At 38.3% G+C, this 20,817-nt stretch overlaps 1 protein-coding gene across 5 annotated transcripts in view; it reads left to right on the forward strand.

The window, feature by feature from the left end:
- The window catches only part of ofd1 (OFD1 centriole and centriolar satellite protein), a 151,520-nt gene that overhangs the window by 30,459 nt on the left and 100,244 nt on the right, over window positions 1-20,817 (forward strand). For all 5 annotated transcript variants that reach the window (XM_028800841.2, XM_028800839.2, XM_051927213.1 and 2 more), the window contains 4 exons: window positions 11,085-11,221; window positions 14,193-14,366; window positions 16,112-16,218; window positions 20,456-20,575. In XM_028800841.2, coding sequence (XP_028656674.1) covers window positions 11,085-11,221; window positions 14,193-14,366; window positions 16,112-16,218; window positions 20,456-20,575 — 538 coding nt within the window. The remainder of the gene's footprint in view (window positions 1-11,084; window positions 11,222-14,192; window positions 14,367-16,111; window positions 16,219-20,455; window positions 20,576-20,817) is intronic.

The raw sequence follows: 20,817 nt of genomic DNA on the forward strand, positions 1-20,817 counted from the left end.
TCATGTTACGTTATTTTAAAATGTTTCCTTTTTTTTTCATAACCTCTTTAACACACTACTTCTCCGCTGCGAAGCGCGGGGTATTTTGCTAGTATATATATATATATATATATATACATACATATACACACATACATGCAGTTTCAATAACATAGAAATCAATATAAACATTAACATCATTATCATATGAGAATATGAAGTAATATATAAGAAGCACATTTCATATAAATATAAATTATTAAACAGTAAAATCTTCTTCTGTAATTTGCTACCGTGGCAATTTGTGTGTCTGTCCAGGATTTTAAATCACCTGTAGCTCGCAAACCGTTTCACCTATACACTTGAAATGTGGTACACATATAGTACGTCACGTCTACTATCCGCTTTATGGGTGATGATTGTATTACTCTTTTTATCTTTATTTATTTTATTGTAGAATCAACTCCTATCTGCGCACACCAGGGCGGCCGTGGGCGGATGCGTATGGTGTATTCACTCCATGTTATCGTGCATTGCGCTGTCACTGGTATTTTGATAAAAGAATTTGAACAACATATAGAAGCGTATAAATTATTAAACAGTAAAACATTAACATTTAAGAAGTAAAGTTAGATTAAGTACTACTGCAGTGCCTTCGGGTATACCTCATTTTTTGTTTGCCCATTACATGCTTAAATGTATACATTTTTTGGTGTACCTACCCGAGAACACGCGACATATAACCGAGCGTGGGAGAAGCATGGATTTTAAACACGCGTTGAGTTCATCTGCTGGTCTCCCTCGTGGAATAACTGGTAATGTTTGACTGAAATCTACAGCGAGTAAAACGACATTACCTCCTATTTTTTTTTTTACGATCTCTGAGATCTTGCTTTTTTCAGTTCAAGGCTTCATAAGCTCTTTTATGTTGTATGGTGTACTTATCCCAAACCATCATCTTTGAATGTTGCAAGACTTTCGCCTTGTATGTAGATCGGGGTAATTACATTCATTGCATTCCTAGTCTGAATCACAATCTGATTGTATGGGTGGTTACCTGGCACTGTAGGGTTGCCACCCGTCCTTTAAAATACGGAATCGTGCCGCATTTGAGAATGAAATTGCGCGTCCCGTTTTGAATCAATACTGGACGGGATTTGTCCCGTATTTTTTTTATCATTTTTTTTAAAGCAGCGTCTCATGCAAATCATCCCACACGCATTTTATGAAGATGCCTCCTTTCCTACTTTTGATTGGGTAATACTTGATGTCATCGTTAGTTTGATTGGTCTTTTTAACTGTCCAGTGAGGAGGGCGTGTCTTTTAAGTAGAGTCTGCAAAGTGTTGGCACTGAGATGTGGCGTCAGCGCCAGAGTTGAAGCCCCTAATGTTGCGGTCAGCAAGTCGGCTAACATCCGCCATGTGCCGTCTTTCAGTTGCGAGAAGCAGATCATAGAATGGTTGAAACTGTTGCCCCTAACGTTGCGCCACGGCGTGTGGTTCGTTTATACCTCGTGTCTTCTCATTAAACTTTTATCTCGCGAATATGTTATTGCAATCCGCAGCGGGAGCGTTCTATAAACTTAATTTAAAGTTACGTTTTACACCGTGCTTTGTTTCCCTTATGAACATGCTTGTATGCTTCACTCGCTCCCTTCTCAATTGTTTAATTAATTTTTTGCTCTTCGCTGTTTGCGGCTCTTCCTTCATTTCCCCCTACTTCGTTCTTTTATCTCGCGAATATGTTATTGCAATCCTTAACGGGAGCGTTTCAATAAACTGATTGAAAATAGTTTTGCATTTACCTTTTTAGTAAAAGGCGAGCTTTTAAGCCTGAGAAATCACCCCGTAAATGCACACGTTTAATTGCACATGTGTTAATATGTATGGTTACACAGTATTAAAAGACAGTGAACAACGTCAGTTACCTTTGTTCCCTCGTTTGATAAAAGGCGAGCTTTTAAGCCTGAGAAATCACCCCGTAAATGCACACGTTTAATTGCACATGTGTTAATATGTATGCTTACACAGTATTCAAAGACAGTCAAAAATTAACGTCATTTACCTTCGTTCCCGCGTTTGACTCGTGCTGTAAATCTCTTCCTTGTTTTTAGTTCACGTGATTACGTAGGAGGCGTGATGACGCGATACGTGACTCCGCCTCCTCCATTACAGTGTATGGACAAAAAATATGTTCCAGTTATGACCATTACGTGTAGAATTTCGAAATGAAACCTGCCTAACTTTTGTAAGTAAGCTGTAAGGAATGAGCCTGCCAAATTTCAGCCTTCCACCTACACGGGAAGTTCGAGAATTAGTGATGAGTGAGTCAGTCAGTCAGTCAGTCAATCAGTCAATCAGTCAGTCAGTCAGTCAGTCAGTGAGGGCTTTGCCTTTTATTAATATGTATAGATTGCCAGTTTCATTTAGTTGATCATGCAGTTACTGACAAAGAATGAAGTACTTGTGCATGTCTAAAGAGAGCAGGCAATATGTTAATTAAAAAAAGAAACAGTAATAAGTGAACATTTCACTACCTTTATTTAAATACCATTTCATAAGGAGAGGAGTAGTTCATGTGAAGCAATCTAAAGTAAAATTCTGCTCCCAACTACTGACTTATGTAAAGCCAAATCAAAGAATAAATAAAAATGTGACGGAGTATTGCTTGATTCTGATGCATGCCCAGATTGGTTCTTTCAAAGGATGGTCAATCCTTGTTAAGACTTTAAACATCCATCCATCCATCCATTTTCCAACCCGCTGAATCCGAACACAGGGTCACGGGGGTCTGCTGGAGCCAATCCCAGCCAACACAGGGCACAAGGCAGGAACCAATCCTGGGCAGGGTGCCAACCCACCGCAGGACACACACAAACACACCCACACACCAAGCACACACTAGGGCCAATTTAGAATCGCCAATCCACCTAACCTGCATGTCTTTGGACTGTGGGAGGAAACTCACGCAGACACGGGGAGAACATGCAAACTCCACGCAGGGAGGACCCGGGAAGCGAACCCAGGTCCCCAGGTCTCCCAACTGCGAGGCAGCAGCGCTGCCCACTGCGCCACCGTGCCGCCCACTTTAAACATCATGTACATAATATCTATTCTAGGTGGCACAGTGGTTAGTGCTTTCTTTTCATGGTCACTTTTTATGTAGAATTGCACATACTCCCTGTGTGTGCATGGGTATTTCCCTGGGCACTCCAGTTTTCCTCCCATATCCTAAAAATATCCTAAATTGTCTGTGTGAATGTAGTTACATACTTAAGAAGATCCTACTGTAGACTGGCACACCATGTAGGCTTGGTTTTTGCATTACATACAGTGTTGCTAGGGTAGGCTACAACTCAATGTGACCCTGAATTGAATCAAGTGGGTTTGAGAATGAAATGAAGAGACTGGCATCTAATATCAGTATGTTAAATTACAATTACAATGGTATTGTAGCATATTTACTTTTTTGCAGTGCTGCATATGTATAATTATTGAGGTTTCATACATCAATTTACGTGTGAAGTATGCTAAACTTAGTGCTTTATAATGTCTTCAAACCACTATCAAACTTGTATAACGAGGTATTTGGTATGTTACAGGTATTAGTGTGCAATAATGTTTGAAAATTATGCATCAAGGGTTTATATATTAAATACCCCAACATCCTTAAGCACTCAAGGTGAAATGTTATCTGGTCCTGGCAATACCTGTGATTTCAGCCTTTTTAATCCAAGCAGCACAGACACCTATCTCTTCCCCCCCCCCCCCCTCATGCCCCCCCTCCCCAATACAATTTCTAAATCAGTAAATACCTACTTGGCACTTCCTGTTAATGCTGAAAAGTTATTGGTTTTTCCACATGTGACAACTTAAAAATGTAAATTTAGAATATTATTTATTTCACTGTTTGTATATTCAATGTCCACCATAATGTTTAAGACAAAGACACATTGTTCCTTTATTTACCCCTCTGCCCTACAGTTTAAAATCACAAGTCAAACAGTTCAGCCATAAATAAAGCGCACATTGCAGACTTTAAAAATTTTAAGGGTATTTGCAAACATTTTGTCATCACAATGTAAAAGTTACAACGTTTTTTCTACGTGGTCCCCCCCCATGTCAGGACACCATTAGTGCAGGCATAAAATACCTCGGTTTGCTTCTACCCTTTGGAGACTGTAGTTGCCATTGTTAAATATGAGGACAAGAGCTGTGCCATTGACAGTCAAAGAAGCCATTATGAGGCTGAAAAAACGTGAGTAAAACCATCAGAGACATCGGTAAAGCATTAGGATTACCTAAATCAATTGCATGGAATATCATTAAAAACAAAGAAGACACTGGTGGGCTCAGTAATCACAATTGGACTGGTAGGCCAAGGAAGGCCTCCACTGCTGATGACAGAAGAATCCTCACTATGGTAAAAAGACCCAAACGCCTGTGTGACAGATCAGAAATGGTTTTCAGGAGGCAGATGTGGATATTGTCAAAGACTACTATCTGCAGAAGACTTCATGAACAGAAGTGCAGAGGCCACACTTCAAAATGCAAATCACTAGTTAGCCACAAAAACAGGATGGTGTAGCAGTTTGCGAAAAAGTACTTAAAAGAGCCTGCAGAGGTCTGGAAAAAGCTCTTGTGGACAGATGAGACAAAGCTGAACTTTGCCCAAGATCCAAAGCATGCCATGCCATGTTAAACATGGTGATGGCGGTGTCATAGCTTGAGCATGTATGGCAGCCTTAGGTTCTGGCATGCTAATCTTCATTGATGATGTAACAGCTGATGGCAGTTGAATAATGAATTCTAAGGAGGTACAGAAGCATCTCGTCTACACGAGTTCCAGTAAATGCTTCCAAACTCATTGGATAGTTATTCAACCTATAACAAGATAATTATCCCAGACATATTGCTAAGGCAACATGGGAGGTTTTCAAAGGTAAAAAATGGGATGTTCTTGATTGGCCAAGTCAGTCACCCAATTTAAATCCAATTGAGCATGTCTTCTGTATGCTGAAGAGAACATTTTAAGGGGACAAGCCTCCAAAACAAACAGGAGTGAAAATGGCTGCATTAGAGGGTTGGTAGAGCATCACCAGAGAAAATACTCTGCACCTGTTGATGCCTATCAATCGCAGACTTCAAGCCGTCAATCCATGCAAATAATATGCTTAAACGTACTAAATATGACTGCTTTAATATACCTACCGTTGCTATGTTCCAAACATTACGGTGCCCTGAAATGGGGTGGGAGGTCATGTAGAAAAAGTGTTGTCATTTCTACATGGTGTGACTGCAATGCACACTTTAAAATTACAAATGAAACAATTCAGACGTGATTAAACTGTTGAGCGGAGGGGTAAATCAAGGAACAATGTGTTTTTGTCCGAAACCATATGGAAGGCACTGTAGTAATTTATTAGTGTTCCTTATACAGTGTATGTCTTCCTTGATCAAATTTTTACTAAAAAGCTCAAAGAATCCATTTTACTTTTTCTTTAATATTTCTCACTAAATGCTTTTTTAGCTTTCCTTACATCTTTTTTTTAACCATTGCTGTCATGCTCACATACATCCTATGTTTAGTGCTGGTGTTGTCTGTCTTGTATATCATGTACAGCGGTGACCCCTCACCCTCTCATCCCACTCCTACCCCTGGATTTTGGGGTCTTTTTTTTTTTTTTTTTTGTTCCTTTCCTGAGTTTTTTGCCTACTGCAGAGGGCCATTTGGGGGGGGCGGGTCCATTTGCAAACATCAAGTGAATGAACGAGTAGAATGCCCAGAGGGGACTGGGCGGTCTCGTGGCCTGGAACCCCTGCAGATTTTATTTTTTTTCTCCAGCTTTCTGGAGTTTTTTTTTGTTTTTTCTGTCCACCCTGGCCATCGGACCTTACTCTTATTCTATGTTAACTAATGTTGTCTTATTTTAATTTCTTATTTTGTCTTTTGTTTTTCTTTTCTTCATTATGTAAAGCACTTTGAACTACTTTTTGTATGAAAATGTGCTATATAAATAAATGTTGTTGTTGTTGTTGTTGTTTTGCTTTGCAGCTTCTTTTTAATTTCCTTATTTACCAACTTTGGTGTTTTCTTCAATTTCTTACTGCTCCTAAATTTCAGGCAGACATACCTTGCATTAAATATTTAAAATCTTACCCCATTTCATCCCTTTTTGACTTTGTAGTATCTGCTTAAAGTTTAGCCTAATGAAAATAAATTTAACATTTTTATTTTTTGCTTACTAAGGGGCTTTGCCCCTGCTCTCTTCGCTTGCCCACCACACCCCCCCCCCCCCCTTTTCTACACACCAAACCGTTTGCGTCTCTGCTGCTCACGTTGTGAAGAGTGGGGCTCAACACACCTGAAGGAGACGCAATTGCTCCTCCGACACCCCCTCTTAAATGGTGTTAAAATGGGGAAAAATATCATTTTTTTACCTCCTCTTCTCTTGATCAGCTGCTGGCTTGCTGTTGCTGCCGCTATGCCGCATGATCTGCATTTCGCACGCTGTCATATCACCTATGTCCATATATTCAATCTCTTTTCACTTTTACGTTTTCATCAATATCGCATTGAATTTTGATTCCGTGTTTGGAATTACATTGTGACAATGCAACGTATAAACTGCCCATGAGTGAATATAGTTTATTTCTCTCTCCAAGAAATGTGTATGACATAACCACGCAGGACTTTTCCAAATCTCTTTGCATAAGCTCTTGTCTCGTGGGGCTTCCAGCCCCGAGCGTGGTTACATCGCTTGGCGTGTGCTCCGCCAAAACACACTGTGAAATGTAGTATATTATGGTCACTAGACCCAAATGGTTCAATCACTTCTATCCCACATTTTATTATAAAATATTACATCTAGAGAAGCTACTTCTTGATGGTTATGTCTAAAACCTCTTGAACGTGTACTTCACTATTTGTAATTTTAGTCCAGTTAAAATCCACCATGACTGTAATACCCCTACCTAAACTTTTACTTTTTAAACTTGCATTTCTCTCTCGCTCTCTGTATGTGTTTGGCGCCACCACTCCTCCTTGGCAACCTCGTACTCTTCCTCCTGATTCTGGCTCCTGAATAGTGGTTGCTGGCCCTTTTTATAGCCCACCCAGAAGTGCTGCAGGTGCTTGATCACCTGTTTCTAATTGCACTTCCGGGCGGAGCTGTAGAGTTGTCCAGGCCGGCTCAGGGACCAATGCAGCTCCCCCTGGCGGCCACCCCAGATCCCAACAAGGCTGTGGAGAACTCCCATCTCCCATGGGGCCCTGCGGGAAACTGAGGCACCATCGTCCGCCAGGGAGGCTGCCACCAAGCATCCTGGGGGAGGTTCTGAGGAGCCCATGGTTGCTCCCCCTGAACATATGTAGAAGGGGTGTCCCAGCCCCCAGCCACAAATATATATATATATATATATAATATATATATATATATATATATATATATATATATATATATATATATATATATAATATAATATAATACACATACATACTGTATATAATAAATGCTACCCAATGATCAAACTGAAAGTTAGGTAGTGCTATGCCAACTTTGCTTCAGGTTTCTGCATAATCATCTTTTTAATGGATAAGTTTGGTGTTTTTCAATTCTAAGCGATTTCTTCACTATCATGCTGTATATTACTTTGCTATATGAAACTGTGTTTATGCTATAATTTTTAAATATAACTAGCCCAATCTTGCACTTCAGAATGGAAGTGAAGGATACCAGAGTGCCATTATAAAGAGAAGCATTAAAACTTGCCAGATATGTCCATTCTGAAGTAGCAAAGATTTCAGTTTAAGAAAATGTGCCTTCATGTTTCTGCGGCATTCATGTGACAAGAAAAGTAGACTGGCAATAACATGTTTATTCAGAGATTCTTGGTCCTATTTTCTTGGTGAGGATACATTTCTTGTTTGTTTGCCTGCTTGCAGCAGCTGTCATGGGTGGAGTTATGACATCCCAAACTAGCCCATTGCATTCAGTGTTACTGTACAAGTATATAGCCTATGGAGTGAGATTCAAACTGTGTGGGTGTGTAGTGAAAATACGAGTTCAATTGCACTTTTTACACATAGCAAAATCTGAACTGAACTAATTATACTGCATTGTATTTTAATAAAATCCTTAAGATTTTTGAAAGAGTTAAGCCACCTTTTCTGCAGCTTGTCTTACACATGTGCAAGAAAAAAGTCAGTATGCGAGAGAGAAGATTGAAGCTCCACACCCTGATTATTGACCTTTTTTTTTTAATGCATGATTGATCGCTTTTGTTGAGGACATGGTAATAAATAAAAACTGAGCACAATGTTTTTGAGTGAGCCAATTCACTGGCAGTGACAATTATGTTAAATCATTCCATTTAGAAATTGCTGCTGTCACGCAGGAATGAAAGCCCTGCTGTACAACTTTGTCTATGTCAAATCAATTGTACTAAGCTACCACCTGATTAAACTTTGGTGAATTCACATTGACTGAAGTGCCCATATGTGATTGTCTTGTAATGGACTATTGCCCTGTCCCAGTGTTTTGTTTCTGCATTACTCCCTATGATTACTGAGATCCAGGGTGGCATTGACTTTGCTCTTATCATCCCTTAGTCAACCGAGTCAGCGTTTCTTTGGGGGCTGAATTGCGCACGGCTGTCTTTGCCATCAATAGCTTGTTGCTGCAGATCACGTGGCCATACCATCAAAGGTGTACTATATGAATAGATTAATGGGTGGCAGATACTGAGGACAGCAACTAATAATAATAGTATTATTGAGTGGCAAGGTAGCACCTATAAATGGGTCGCATATGGTTTGCAAAGTGTGTCATAAGTGGGTCACCACGCATTAATTGAGCAATCGACATTGCTCTTCCCTGTTGTTATCGCAGACTAATACTTTCAGGGATCTTTACAGTTACACCTCAGAAACTGATGATGAGAATGATTAAAATCAGCCTAGCAAAATCCAGATTACTGGTTCTGAAAAAAGTAATGACTGTGGATAAATTTCACTTCAGCACTGCTTAGTCAAATATGGCAACCATTTCTGAAAAAACAATAAAACTTATTGGCAAGCTTAACAGCAATTTTAGACACATAGCAGCAATCCAGAACTGGAAGACAGGTTAAGACTGGTATCATGAAATCTTGCTCTGTATTTTGTGTCCATTCCTGATCAATGAGGATCAAGTCACAGCAATTTAGACAGAACTTTATTTGTCCTCAGGGGGAAATTTGGCTTTTTACAGAAGCTCTTTAAATAAAAAATATACATACATAAGTAAATAAAAAAATAATCACGCACACTTTGGTCTGTACAAAGAAGAAAATTAAAAAGAAAAAACTTCTGACAGTTGCACCTGCATAATGCCTCACTGTATTGCTATTGGTATAAAGGAGCTCCAGCAGCTTTTCTGCTGAATAATTCATGAGCTGAAGTGCTCTGGTGTTAGTGTTAGCATTGTTCATAATGGCACTCAGTTTTGTTTTAACTCTTTCCATTGCTACTTCCTCCAGGGGGTTCAGAGTGCATCCTTTATCTGATTTTGCCCTTTTAATTAGCTTGTTGATACGATGGACCTGTCTTGAAGTGATGTTACCAGCCCAGTATACCACAGCATAGAAAATTGAAGTGGCAATCACAGCGTTCTAGAAGAAGTGAAGGATGTCACTTCCCATTTTAAAGGAACACAATCTCCTAAGGGAAAAGAGCCTGCTCTGCCCTTTCTTGTATATTTCCTTTGTGTTCCAAGACTAGTCCAACCTGTCATTAACGTGGACCACCTCTTCATCCACTCCTTGACTAGTGACTGGACATTGAGGCTGTTTGGCGTGGTGAAAGTCAATAACCAGTTCCTTTGTTTTGCTGATGTTAAAATGCAGACAATTATTTTTGCACCAAGAAACAAAATTCCCCACCTGACTCCTGTCCTTTGTCTCATCTCCTTTTAATAATACACCCCATAAGTGCAGAATCCTGAGAATTTCTGAAAATGACATGACGTGGTGTTACATTTCTAGTCTGAGGTGTACAAAATAAAGAGAAAATGAGACAGGACCATTCCCTGTGTTGCTCCAGTGTTGCTCACATCTCACAAATGAGAATTTGAACGTGAAGGTCCATACAGACCTCTGAAAATAGCTGTGTCTAACATGGTCCATAAACCATAGCACTCAACAAGGTGGAACTTGCCTTTTAGTCCTTGTTAGAGGAGTTCAAGATGACACAGACTAAAGGGTGATACAGTATGAGTTTAAATTAGGTAATTTTAAATATTGGGATAAACCCAAATACGGGGAGCAAATGGAAAGTGGCTGAAGCTACTCAACAAGCACCAAAGGTTGGATGAGGTAGTGACTTTGTATGGGGCCTAATTAGCGTACTTTCTGATCTTTTAAAAGCATCATGACTTGTCGATGAAGATGGCAGATCCAGCATTTGCTTGAGTTCTGTCTGTGTGAAAGTATGCTTGCTGTGCTTGCTAACACGCTCTAAAAAAAGCAAAAGCACAGAATTTTGTATCTAATGCATCACAGTACTCTGTTAGCAGGATGCCTCATCCTGTACAGATTCATAGCTTTATGTTTTAATTTCTTTAACATTATGTTAGTTGTGCTTGAGAGGGATTTTGAAATAGTGTGAACTCTTTTATTTACCCTTTTTGTCTTTTCTGCAATCCTCCTCTGTCTTCAGATACTTTTTGTTAGAAGTTCTATTATGTAACTGCAGGACCTCTGAGTTGTACATTAGATGTATTTAGCTTGAATTCGTGTGAAAGAGCATCATTAGACACAAAAGGACTTGTATGGAACTGTCTATAAGTATGTAATAATGGAGATGGGCAGGTTGTTCTTATGGTGTTAGCCATTTTCAGTTTTTCTAATTTCATTTAAAAATGCCATTTCTTTTTTAACCATACTGATATGGATGTGAGTGAATATCCTTTATATGCACTGTCTGTAATGACTTCAGGAAATAATTACTATCTAGATGGTGTTCATAGTAATGTTTTCTTCAGCATAGTTTAACTTAAATGTAAAAAAAAGTGTTCAATTTGGATTAAGCATACTTAATTTCAAAACCTCATTGTTTTTATTTTTAGTTGAAAAAATGCAAATAATTGATGAACAGTTTGCTGCACGGTATCAACAAGGATGTAAATGGGAACCCTTGGAAATCAAACTGATTGAATATCGGAAAGAGGTGGAAGAGCAGATAAAGGCAGAAATGGAACAGAAGGTACCATTGCTTTTTAAAATGAGCTACAAATGTTCTAATGATCTGTAGTAATAGACACTCCATAAAGCAGTGAGTTAGTTCTCCACTTGTTTATTTATGTAAACATATGTACTGCAGTTTGATTTAGCAGTATTTCTCAACCGCTCTGGTGTGTCGCAACCCACTTTTGGATCAAGCGGGATAGTAAAACCATAGCAAGTTGCGACCCAGTGGTTGACAAATATTGGATTAAATTGCTGTCTGTCTGTCTGTCTGTCTGCCTGTCTGGTCTTTTAAATGTAGCAAGCAATGGGTCATTGCTTTCAGCATGTCTGAAAGTGGTGTCCCTCAAAGACCAGTATAAGGGCTACTTCTCATTTTATATTATATAAATAAACTAGATAAAATATTACTTCCAAGCTGTTTAGGATAACCTATTATAGTAGACTAGTACTGATGGTGTTGTCGCAATAGCAATCCTGCTCAGTACAAGAGGAACCGCAGGTTCAGACATTTGGTGTATGTGCTTGGCTGATGAGCCAATGGTGCAAAGCTACCATCTGTGGGATTAAGATTGAACGCTTCTAAGTCAGAATCCCTCCTAAACGTGACGATATCCTAGCTCAAAATAAATAAATAAATGAAGTATAGTTAATTCAGGTAGGGGAGCATGTACTGGTAAAGTGCATTGCTGCACCCACCACATGGCGAAACGCCTCAGGATTCCAGTTGGCAATCCCCCAGGCAGACACATTGTCCAGTCCCACCCTCCGGAAATGACCATCTATCTGCTGCAGCGAGGTGTTCCATGGGTGTACCCTTGACCTGGTCTTGTCACTCAGGTCCTTAATTATAAGGATCCTGTGAGCCAGATCACCATCGGGGAATCGAGCCACATGGCTGTAGTGCCGAAACTGACGCTCTCTCAAATTGCAGGCAATGTGCCTGATTCAGGACTCTGTGAGCAACCACTTGTTAAACACAAAGTCAAACCAACAGTACCTAAGGGTTATTATTTGGACTTCATAAAAAAAATAAAATAAAATAAAATAAATCTCTCTATTATCTAAAAAAAAATCCTGGGATGAGACAAGACTTTTTTCAAGAGATTTTTTCAAGTCCCGTGAGACAAGACTTTGGCCATGAGATTTTTTTTCAAGTCACGCACGCGGTACTCTCACCTCTTATTCTCATGAATGCTTTTCACAGACACAGTTCCTGCATTCTCAACCCTTATAAATTTTAACATTTTCCTCACTTTAAATTCCTAATTAAAGAAGACTACTTATGTACAATCTTATTGAAGAATTTCATCACAAAGGGTTATCAACAGAAAAATTGAGTACATGGGCAATCCTAGCACCAAGAAACGATGAAGTCAAATGAATTAACGCCAAAAATGACGATTGGTTACATGGCAAATTGGTTAAATGCGTATCAATAAACTAGGCTGAAACAGTTGGTGGTGAATGTGCGGAAGATGAAAACATCAACTTACAATATCCGAAGAATTTCTACAACCGTTAACACTGTCCGGTCTTCCACCACACAAATTACTGTAGAAAGAAGGATGTATCCAAGAAAAGTAATGTACTACATCTTCCTCAGATAACATTAGACAACAAAGGAGATCTTGATGTGCCATTTGTATTAAAACATTAACAGTTTCCCATTAGAATAGCTTTTGCTAAGACAATTGACAAATCTCAGAGCCAAACATTCGAAAAAGTTGTTTTATTTAATAGAGAGAAAGAAACAAAATTCAATCACAAGCAGTTATATGTTGCGTTGTCACGATGAAAGTCCAAACACAGAATCAAAATTCAGTGTGATATTGATGAAAATTTTAATTAAAAAATTGTTTTTACTGAAGTTTTACAGTAAAAGTGTAAGTTTAAAAAGTATTTGCGTGTTAATTTCAAAGCCAAAAATTACAAAATCGTACTCAACAATACTCAATCGTACTCAATTACTCAACAAATAACTCTTACGCAACATGAAACATAATTTACTTTCAAATTATTACGTTTTACTATTTTTTAATATGGTTAATTACTCGTTGTAATGTAAAATAGTTCTATTACGCATATGTAACAATTCCCATGAAAATAACCATCTGTTTAAATCCCCATACGTGAGCGGCAGAGCCGCAAAGAGGCTAGCGTGTAGCGCAGGCCCAGGAGTTGGCGAGCGAAGCGAGTAATTATTACTTTTTATTATTTTTTTTTTATTTGAAGATATACTATAAGTATTTGTACTGTCCCTCGGATGAGACATAAAACCAAGGTCCCGACTCTCTGTTGTCACTAAAGTTCCCTGGGCATTCTTCGTAAAGAGTAGAGTGTATCCCAATGTCCTGGCTAAGTTTCCCACCACAGCCTAGTCTTCCTGGCACTTAATCATACCCTACCTCTAATTGGCTAACTATTTCTCACCCCTTCACCACCCAACAGCTAATATGTGGTGAGTGTAATGGCATAAAATGGCTGTCGTCGCATCATCCTGGTGGATGCTGCACATTAGTGGTGGTTGCAGTGGCTCCCTACTCGCTGTGTAAAAAAAAAATGCTTTGAGTAGTGAGAAAATCGCTTTATAAATGTAAAAAATTATTTTATAAAAAATAATGAATAGTGCACATTTCTTGCAGACTGTTTTTTCTTGTGCTGGTATGCTTATTGTTCTAGTTTATGACTAATCCACAAAATGTGCTTTTGTTAATTCCTATACCCTTAAGCAGTATGACCTCTCATTCCTTAAAGGTAGGAGCAGCCTAGATATGGCTAGGTATATATAGTGTTTTGGTTTTCTGAACAAAGGTTGTAAACTTGAACATAGCTAGAAATTTGTTTGTATATAAAAAATCAGAATTTCGTAAAATAGTACCTTATTTAATATTTTCATTTGAAATTTAAGTGATGTGTCAATTTTTTGTTTTTCTGTAATCCATCTCAGAAACCTAACATTTTCCCAAAGTAATATTTTAATGTTTCAGTTTTTGCACTTCAAAGAAGTTGAACTTGCAAAGATCAAGATGGAAGAAAAAGAAAAGTCACATAAAGAAATAGCAGAACTTAGGAGAGAATTGAACCGCACCTACCAAGCAAAGTCTGAAGCCTTGATTAATAGGGAGAAAACTGCAATTGAAAGGCTTCAGAAACAACAAGAGGTATTTCCTTAAATTCAGAAAGCTATTTCTTCAGACCTGTTAATTGTATTGTGTCAAAGCTATTTATGTGGGTTTGCAAGATCTTGTACCTCTAACCTTCAGGCTCACAAACTCTCTGCTTTTTTCTACCATATGACACAATTTACCTTTGGTGTCACAGATCCCACAACTTAAGATATAAAGTTCAGAAACTGTACCTATGTTCCAAGACACTGTTTTGCTTAGGAATTACCATGGGAATGAATGATAGATAGTACTTTGAATTTCTTATTGGGGATAAATAATCACTACAGTAGGCACATAGTCCAAAACAGTACAAAAATGCTGTTAACCAGTGTTAGATCCATAATTTTTATGCACCGAGTATACAGTTATTCTTAAAGAACTATTTTCTAATACCAAACAAGTCTGATTTAGCTATCTACAGTGAAGTTTTGCAACCTGGGAGGAGGTATTATGAGTATGAAAAATGTGGACACAAAGAGTCCCTAAGAGTGCCTCCTAGGAAATTGTGGTGGAATGAGTCAGTGGCTAAAAACACTCCAAGTCAACACATCATAGAGAGGATTAGTAGCATTTTACATGGTGGCCTTTAATTGTGTAATTATCTACTGTTCCACCACAATCATCTGTGAGCCCAGGATCAGTCACATGGTATAATGGACTTTTCTTATTGGTTTATTTACGTGTCTGATACCCCTCCACCACCAAAAAGGACACAGTATAGGGGAAATACCAAAATTTCCTCATAGTTCTTTAGAACATGTGGATTTTCCGCTATATGGATTTTTGTAGGTATTTTAATGAAATATCAACATTTACATATTAGTTTTAAAGTAATTTTTACTTTTTGCAGTACAATACACAATTTTCGTGTCTCCTTTCACTAATACAGATCTTCTTGTCTCCTTCCATACCTCCCACATAGTCTCATCCACTCTTCTCCCAACTCTGACCACCCATACAGAAAACTCTGCATTTTTTATGCCGGACCTGGGAGTAGTTCCAGTGCTGCCACTTTGCATCCAAGAAGCGTTTTCTGGGTCAGGCGGAAGCCCTTTAAAGTGGGAACGGTCTGTTCCTACAGGTTCCTCTGGTGGCCCCTATGGACCACAACAGGGCAGTCTCACAGGACTTCAATTCCCAACCTGCCCTTTGTGTATCCATGTGGGCACTGTAGTCCAGGAAGACTGCCATCTACTGTATTGGGAGAGCAAATAGTCCATGCGATTAGTCTCCCCGTGTCCTTCCATTAAACATGCCTCCTTGCCAAGTAAGAAGCCTTGAGCTATCCCAGGCAGGATGCCAACCCATACCTGATGTCCATGACAACACATTAATTGAAATTAGTGTGATTTGGAAAGTAGTTGTAGATTCCTTGAGTTTTTTTTTCTTAATATTGCACTGACATTTGCTAACACCATCTGAAAATCGAATAGGATAAAACTATTGCCTTGCAGTTTTAAACAAAGACCATCTTTTCTTTCTCAGTTCCCAGCTCTTCAATGACCGGGCTATACAGCCTGCTAATTTATACTCTTTCATTAATATTTTTCTTGACAATATGATAATCTTTAAAATAAATCTTTTTATGTGTCACAGCCCTTAGCTTAGGAACATATCATGAATCTGATTCGATATTCATTTATTTGGAAGCTTTGTGCAAGTGAGAGTGATTTTGTGTTTTGTTTGGAAACTTAGTCATAACTAATATATAATTGTAAATTTTTGTATACATTTTGCAGATTGAAGAAAAAGAAATTTATTCACAAAGACAGGCATTACTTGCAGAGATTGAAACACTGAGGAACAGAGAAGCAGAGTACAAGCAAAGAATAGAAGCATTTGAGATGTAAGTTTTCAAAAATCTCCTTTAGCTTTCCTTGTTATGCTTGCAGCAGTTGTAGTATTATTTTTCACATAAAGAGATGTATGTTTGTGTCTCTATTATAAAAGAAAATCTTGAGACAAGACAAGACTATTGCCAAGAGATTTTTTTCAGGTCCCACTCTCCTCTCAACCATTTCCGCTTAACGGCCCATGCCCATGGTCCTCTCACTTCTCATTCGTGTGAATGCTTTTGTCAGTTCCTGCACTCTCAGCTCTTATAAATTTTTACGTTTTCCTCACTTTTAGTTCCCAATAAAAGAAGACTTATTATGTCCAAATCTTGAAGAATTTAATCCCGAAGGGTTATCAACAGAAGAAATGAGTACACAGGCAGTCCTACTACTAAGAAACAATGAAGTCAAACGAATTAATGCGAAAATTGTTGATCGGTTACACGGCAAATTGGTTAAATGCATATCAATAGACTATGCTGAAACAGTTGGTGGTGACTCTGCGCAAGATGAAAACATCAACTTACAATATCCTGTAGAATATCTACAACTGTTAACACAGTCTAGTCTTCCACCGGCTGAATTACTGTTGAAAGAAGGATGTATCATAATGTTATTGCGTGTAAAATTTTAACAGGCAACAAGAAAGGTAATGTAGTACATCTTACGCAGATAACATTAGACACCAAAGGAGATCTTGATATGCCATTCCTATTAAAAAGTTTACAGTTTCCCGTTTTATAATAGTTATTGCTATGACAATTAACAAATCACAGAAAAAAACATTCGAAAAAGTCGGTTTATTTATTACAGAGAAAGAAACGATACTCACTCACAGGCAGTTATACATTACATTTCACGATGTAACTCCAAACATGGAATCAAAATTCAATGCGATATTGACAAAAAGTCAATTCCAAATAGTTTATTAGAGGTCATTAGAGATGACCAGGGGCCTCATGCATAACACCGTGCGTAAAGCGGAAAAGTGTGTACGCACAAAAAAATCCAGATGCATAAATCTGTGCATACTCCAACTTCCACATTCTTCCGCCCCATAAATCCCAGTCAGCATGAAAAGTAACGCACGTGCCTGCTGCCACTCCCCAACTCCTCCCACAATTAGGCCTCTTTGTACTGTATATGCAAATCAATATAAATAGCCCTTAAGCTCAGCTGTCTGTGAAAAGACAATGGCAAAAGCACGGGGGAAGTAGAAGAATTTCAGTGAATACCAAGTGGAGGCAAGGAAAAACATACTATTTTTTGGTTTAAGCAGTGATATAAGCAACAAAAGGAAGTTGATCGAGTAACAGAGTGGCGGAGAAACTCGAAAGTTCAAGTTCAGAAAGTCGCAAAGTGTCCGAAATAAATAAGTAGCGGACAGATATCAAAGTCGCCGTGAAAAGGTGAGTAGTAGCCCACTGTCTGAGTGTCATATGGAAGCGTATTAGGGTACAGAGAAAAGAAAAACAAAATAGGGACACAGTTGAAAAAAATGTCCAAATTTCCACTTTAATCATGTACTTTATTTTGTCATCAAAGTAGAACGTTCTAAACTTCATCTTAAAATCGTTTAATTTACTAGGTTCTCAGATCTCATCATAACTAAAGTAACACATTAAATGCTTCTTTCTATGTGTTCTTTTATGTGCTCTATGTGTGTGAATCACTACGTGCTTCTTAAACAGGCTTTCTCTTCCGCCGACAGGACACAAAATACATTACATTCATGATATTACAGCTCTCTGACCAATTTAAATATTAGGTATATTTGATATTTTCATAATGATAGGAATTAAAGCATTTATTAAAGATGGGGACACGGTGGCGCATTTTGGTGATGAGCTGGCGCCCTGTCTAGATATTGTTTCTGCCTCCCCCAAGTTGCTTGCTGCGCCGTGCACGACCATCGATGAAATAATTTACTGCAGCAGTACTGTCTCTCTCAAACGTACTAACCTCCAATTCCTGTCTTTCTTTCTCCAAGTAACAAATCGCCACACGATCAGCTCTGTAATAGATGCCAAGCCATCTGTAAGTTTAGAACGTAGATTCTTCAAAACTTTTATGAAACATTGAAATATCTTCGTAGTACATGTTTAATTATTCCATCTGTCTATCCATCCAGGGTCACGCAAACCCCAGAAAGCATACAGCGCGAGGCAGGAACAATCCCTGAACAGGGCGCCAGGTCGTTGCTAGTGCTGCGCCACCGTGTCCTCACATGTTTAATTATTAACAATATACATTATTTTAATGAAGTTTAAAACATCTGTATAATGTAATAAACATGCTTTTCTGCATTTGATCTTAAAAATGACATCAAGAGCTCCAAGAAGATAGCTTTTGGAAATCTAAATCGACTTAGAAGCTAGTCGTCATCATTTGTAAATACGTGCTTTTTAAAGTAACTCGGGTTGTGCAATATTATAACTGTAGTGCAAGTTTACAGTGAGGTGATTGTACTTATTTAGAGCACTTGGGATGAAACTGTTTCTGAACTGCGATGTCCCTACTGGAAAGGCTCTGAAGCATTTGGCGTATGGGAACATTTCAAATATCGCGCATAGCTGAGACAGCGTGTGCAAAAATCTGTATACCGATTAATCCAATCAGCTGCTGTACAGCTGTGATTCCACTTTCAGATACAGTGGGTTAAATACTCAGTGGTGCACTGGGAATAACAACACTAAAGCAGTGATGGTATTTAGAATAGTTTGGCTATTCAGTGCTCTATTATATGGTTACAAGTTGATTACAATGAGATGCCTTAAACTAATAAACAATATCTGGTTAATTTCAGTGTATATGATAAAGCCGCGTCAGGGATGTGGATCTAAAAACTAAAGAGAAACCACACAGGAACAGTAGCACTGCTTTGACTCTGGGTGCTGCCAGTTTGCAAAACCGATCAGAGAATTGCGTACGCAAGGGATTGAGCAAGCGTGAAAATGTGCATGGCTTTACGCCAAGTTTAGTTTTTATACATCGCGATGTGAGCGTGGAAACGGGAGTACGCATACACACCGTTTATACTGTACATGAGGCCCCAGGAGACGAGATTTATGACAATTTTTGGTAATGGAAAGTTGAAACAGCTTTTTCAGCCACAACCAAAACTAAACCTAGGAGTCAATGTCAAAGAGAATGAAGCAAAAGTCAACAACTGGGAATCAAAGATTTTTTGTTCTAAGGGAAAGTCCTCTCTGATAGAGGAGCACTGGAAACATTGGATAGAAGGGTCCTTTCATCACATTGGCCGGCCCAATACTGTCTTAACTTTGAAATGGCCAGTAGGCAGTTTGATGGCTGAGGCCTCCAGGACTCTGAACAAATCGGAATCCTATTATGTGATAATCTATTCTTGCAAGTTCCTCTGTACTGGTACTATTACTATTGTATTATTGTATTATATTGTCTTAATGATTACTTGCATTCTGTTCTGTGTATTGTATTTACCCAATTTTTGATACCCACTGCACACCCAACATACATGGAAAGGGCTCTCTTTCTCTGAATTGCCTTTCCCAGAGATTTCTTCCATTTTTTCGTAGAAAGTGTTTTTTTTGGAAGTTTTTTCTTGTCCTCTTTGAAGTCAAGGCTGGGGGGCTGTCAAAAACAGGGCCTGTTAAAGCCAGTTTCGGCACTTCTTGTGTTATTTTGGGCTATACAAAAATAAATGGTATTGTATTTTGGCAGTACCAAACATGATCTAAAGTTCAGAATACCAAATTTTGAATTGGGAAAGAAAATTAGGGGTTTATTCGTAAAACTGATAAAACATGGCCGCTCGAGCTGACCTTTAAATCTTTGGCCTAAATAGGTTAGGCTCATGACCTCAGAGGACACACCCCCAACAACTAGAGTACATGTCACAGAAACAGGGTCTACAAAATGGTAGAGCCCAAGAGAAAGACAAAATGGTCTTATGGAAAATTATAAATAATTTTTAAACTTTGTTAAAGTGTATGAAACTCAAAAGACAAACTTTAGAGCCTGTCAGATCTCTGCAATCTTTATACAATTAGCAAGAAGCTTTGGATAGTAATTTTTTTTTTTTTTAATCAGAGATCATAACAGAGAGACTGGGTAAATTAATTAGATGGTTTCAGATTTGGGAGCATTTTCTTTTTAGAATCGTTAGCTTGTTCCTTTCTCAGAATGAGTGTTGGTCTTGATACATTAAGGTTCAGTGTATTGATCTGGTGTATATGCTTATAATGCAAGCTTTTTTGTACATTATAGGAACTGCAAAATTCTAGAAGACAAGAATAAGATTAAGGAGGACTCTCTAAGACAGAAAGAGCTGATGATAAAAAATAAAGAAGATGCTTATGAACAAAAGCTTAAGAATGAACTCTTAAGGTGAGTTTTTACCCAACGCAAACATTTTATATGGATTTAAAAGTAAAAATATAGTTTTAGACAGTAATTTATAACAATCAAATGAAGTGGTATTTATAGTAAAAATATTTTAAAAATTTGCTCATTTATGAGTAGACTGAATATTAGTAACTGCATAAATATGATATAATTAAACATTATTAAATTTCTTGCGATTAGGTTTGTGAATATCTGCTGTTCTCTGTCTCTCTCTCTCTCTCTCT

The sequence above is a fragment of the Erpetoichthys calabaricus genome, chromosome 4, assembly GCF_900747795.2.
Source record: "Erpetoichthys calabaricus chromosome 4, fErpCal1.3, whole genome shotgun sequence".
Classification (NCBI taxonomy): domain Eukaryota; kingdom Metazoa; phylum Chordata; class Cladistia; order Polypteriformes; family Polypteridae; genus Erpetoichthys; species Erpetoichthys calabaricus.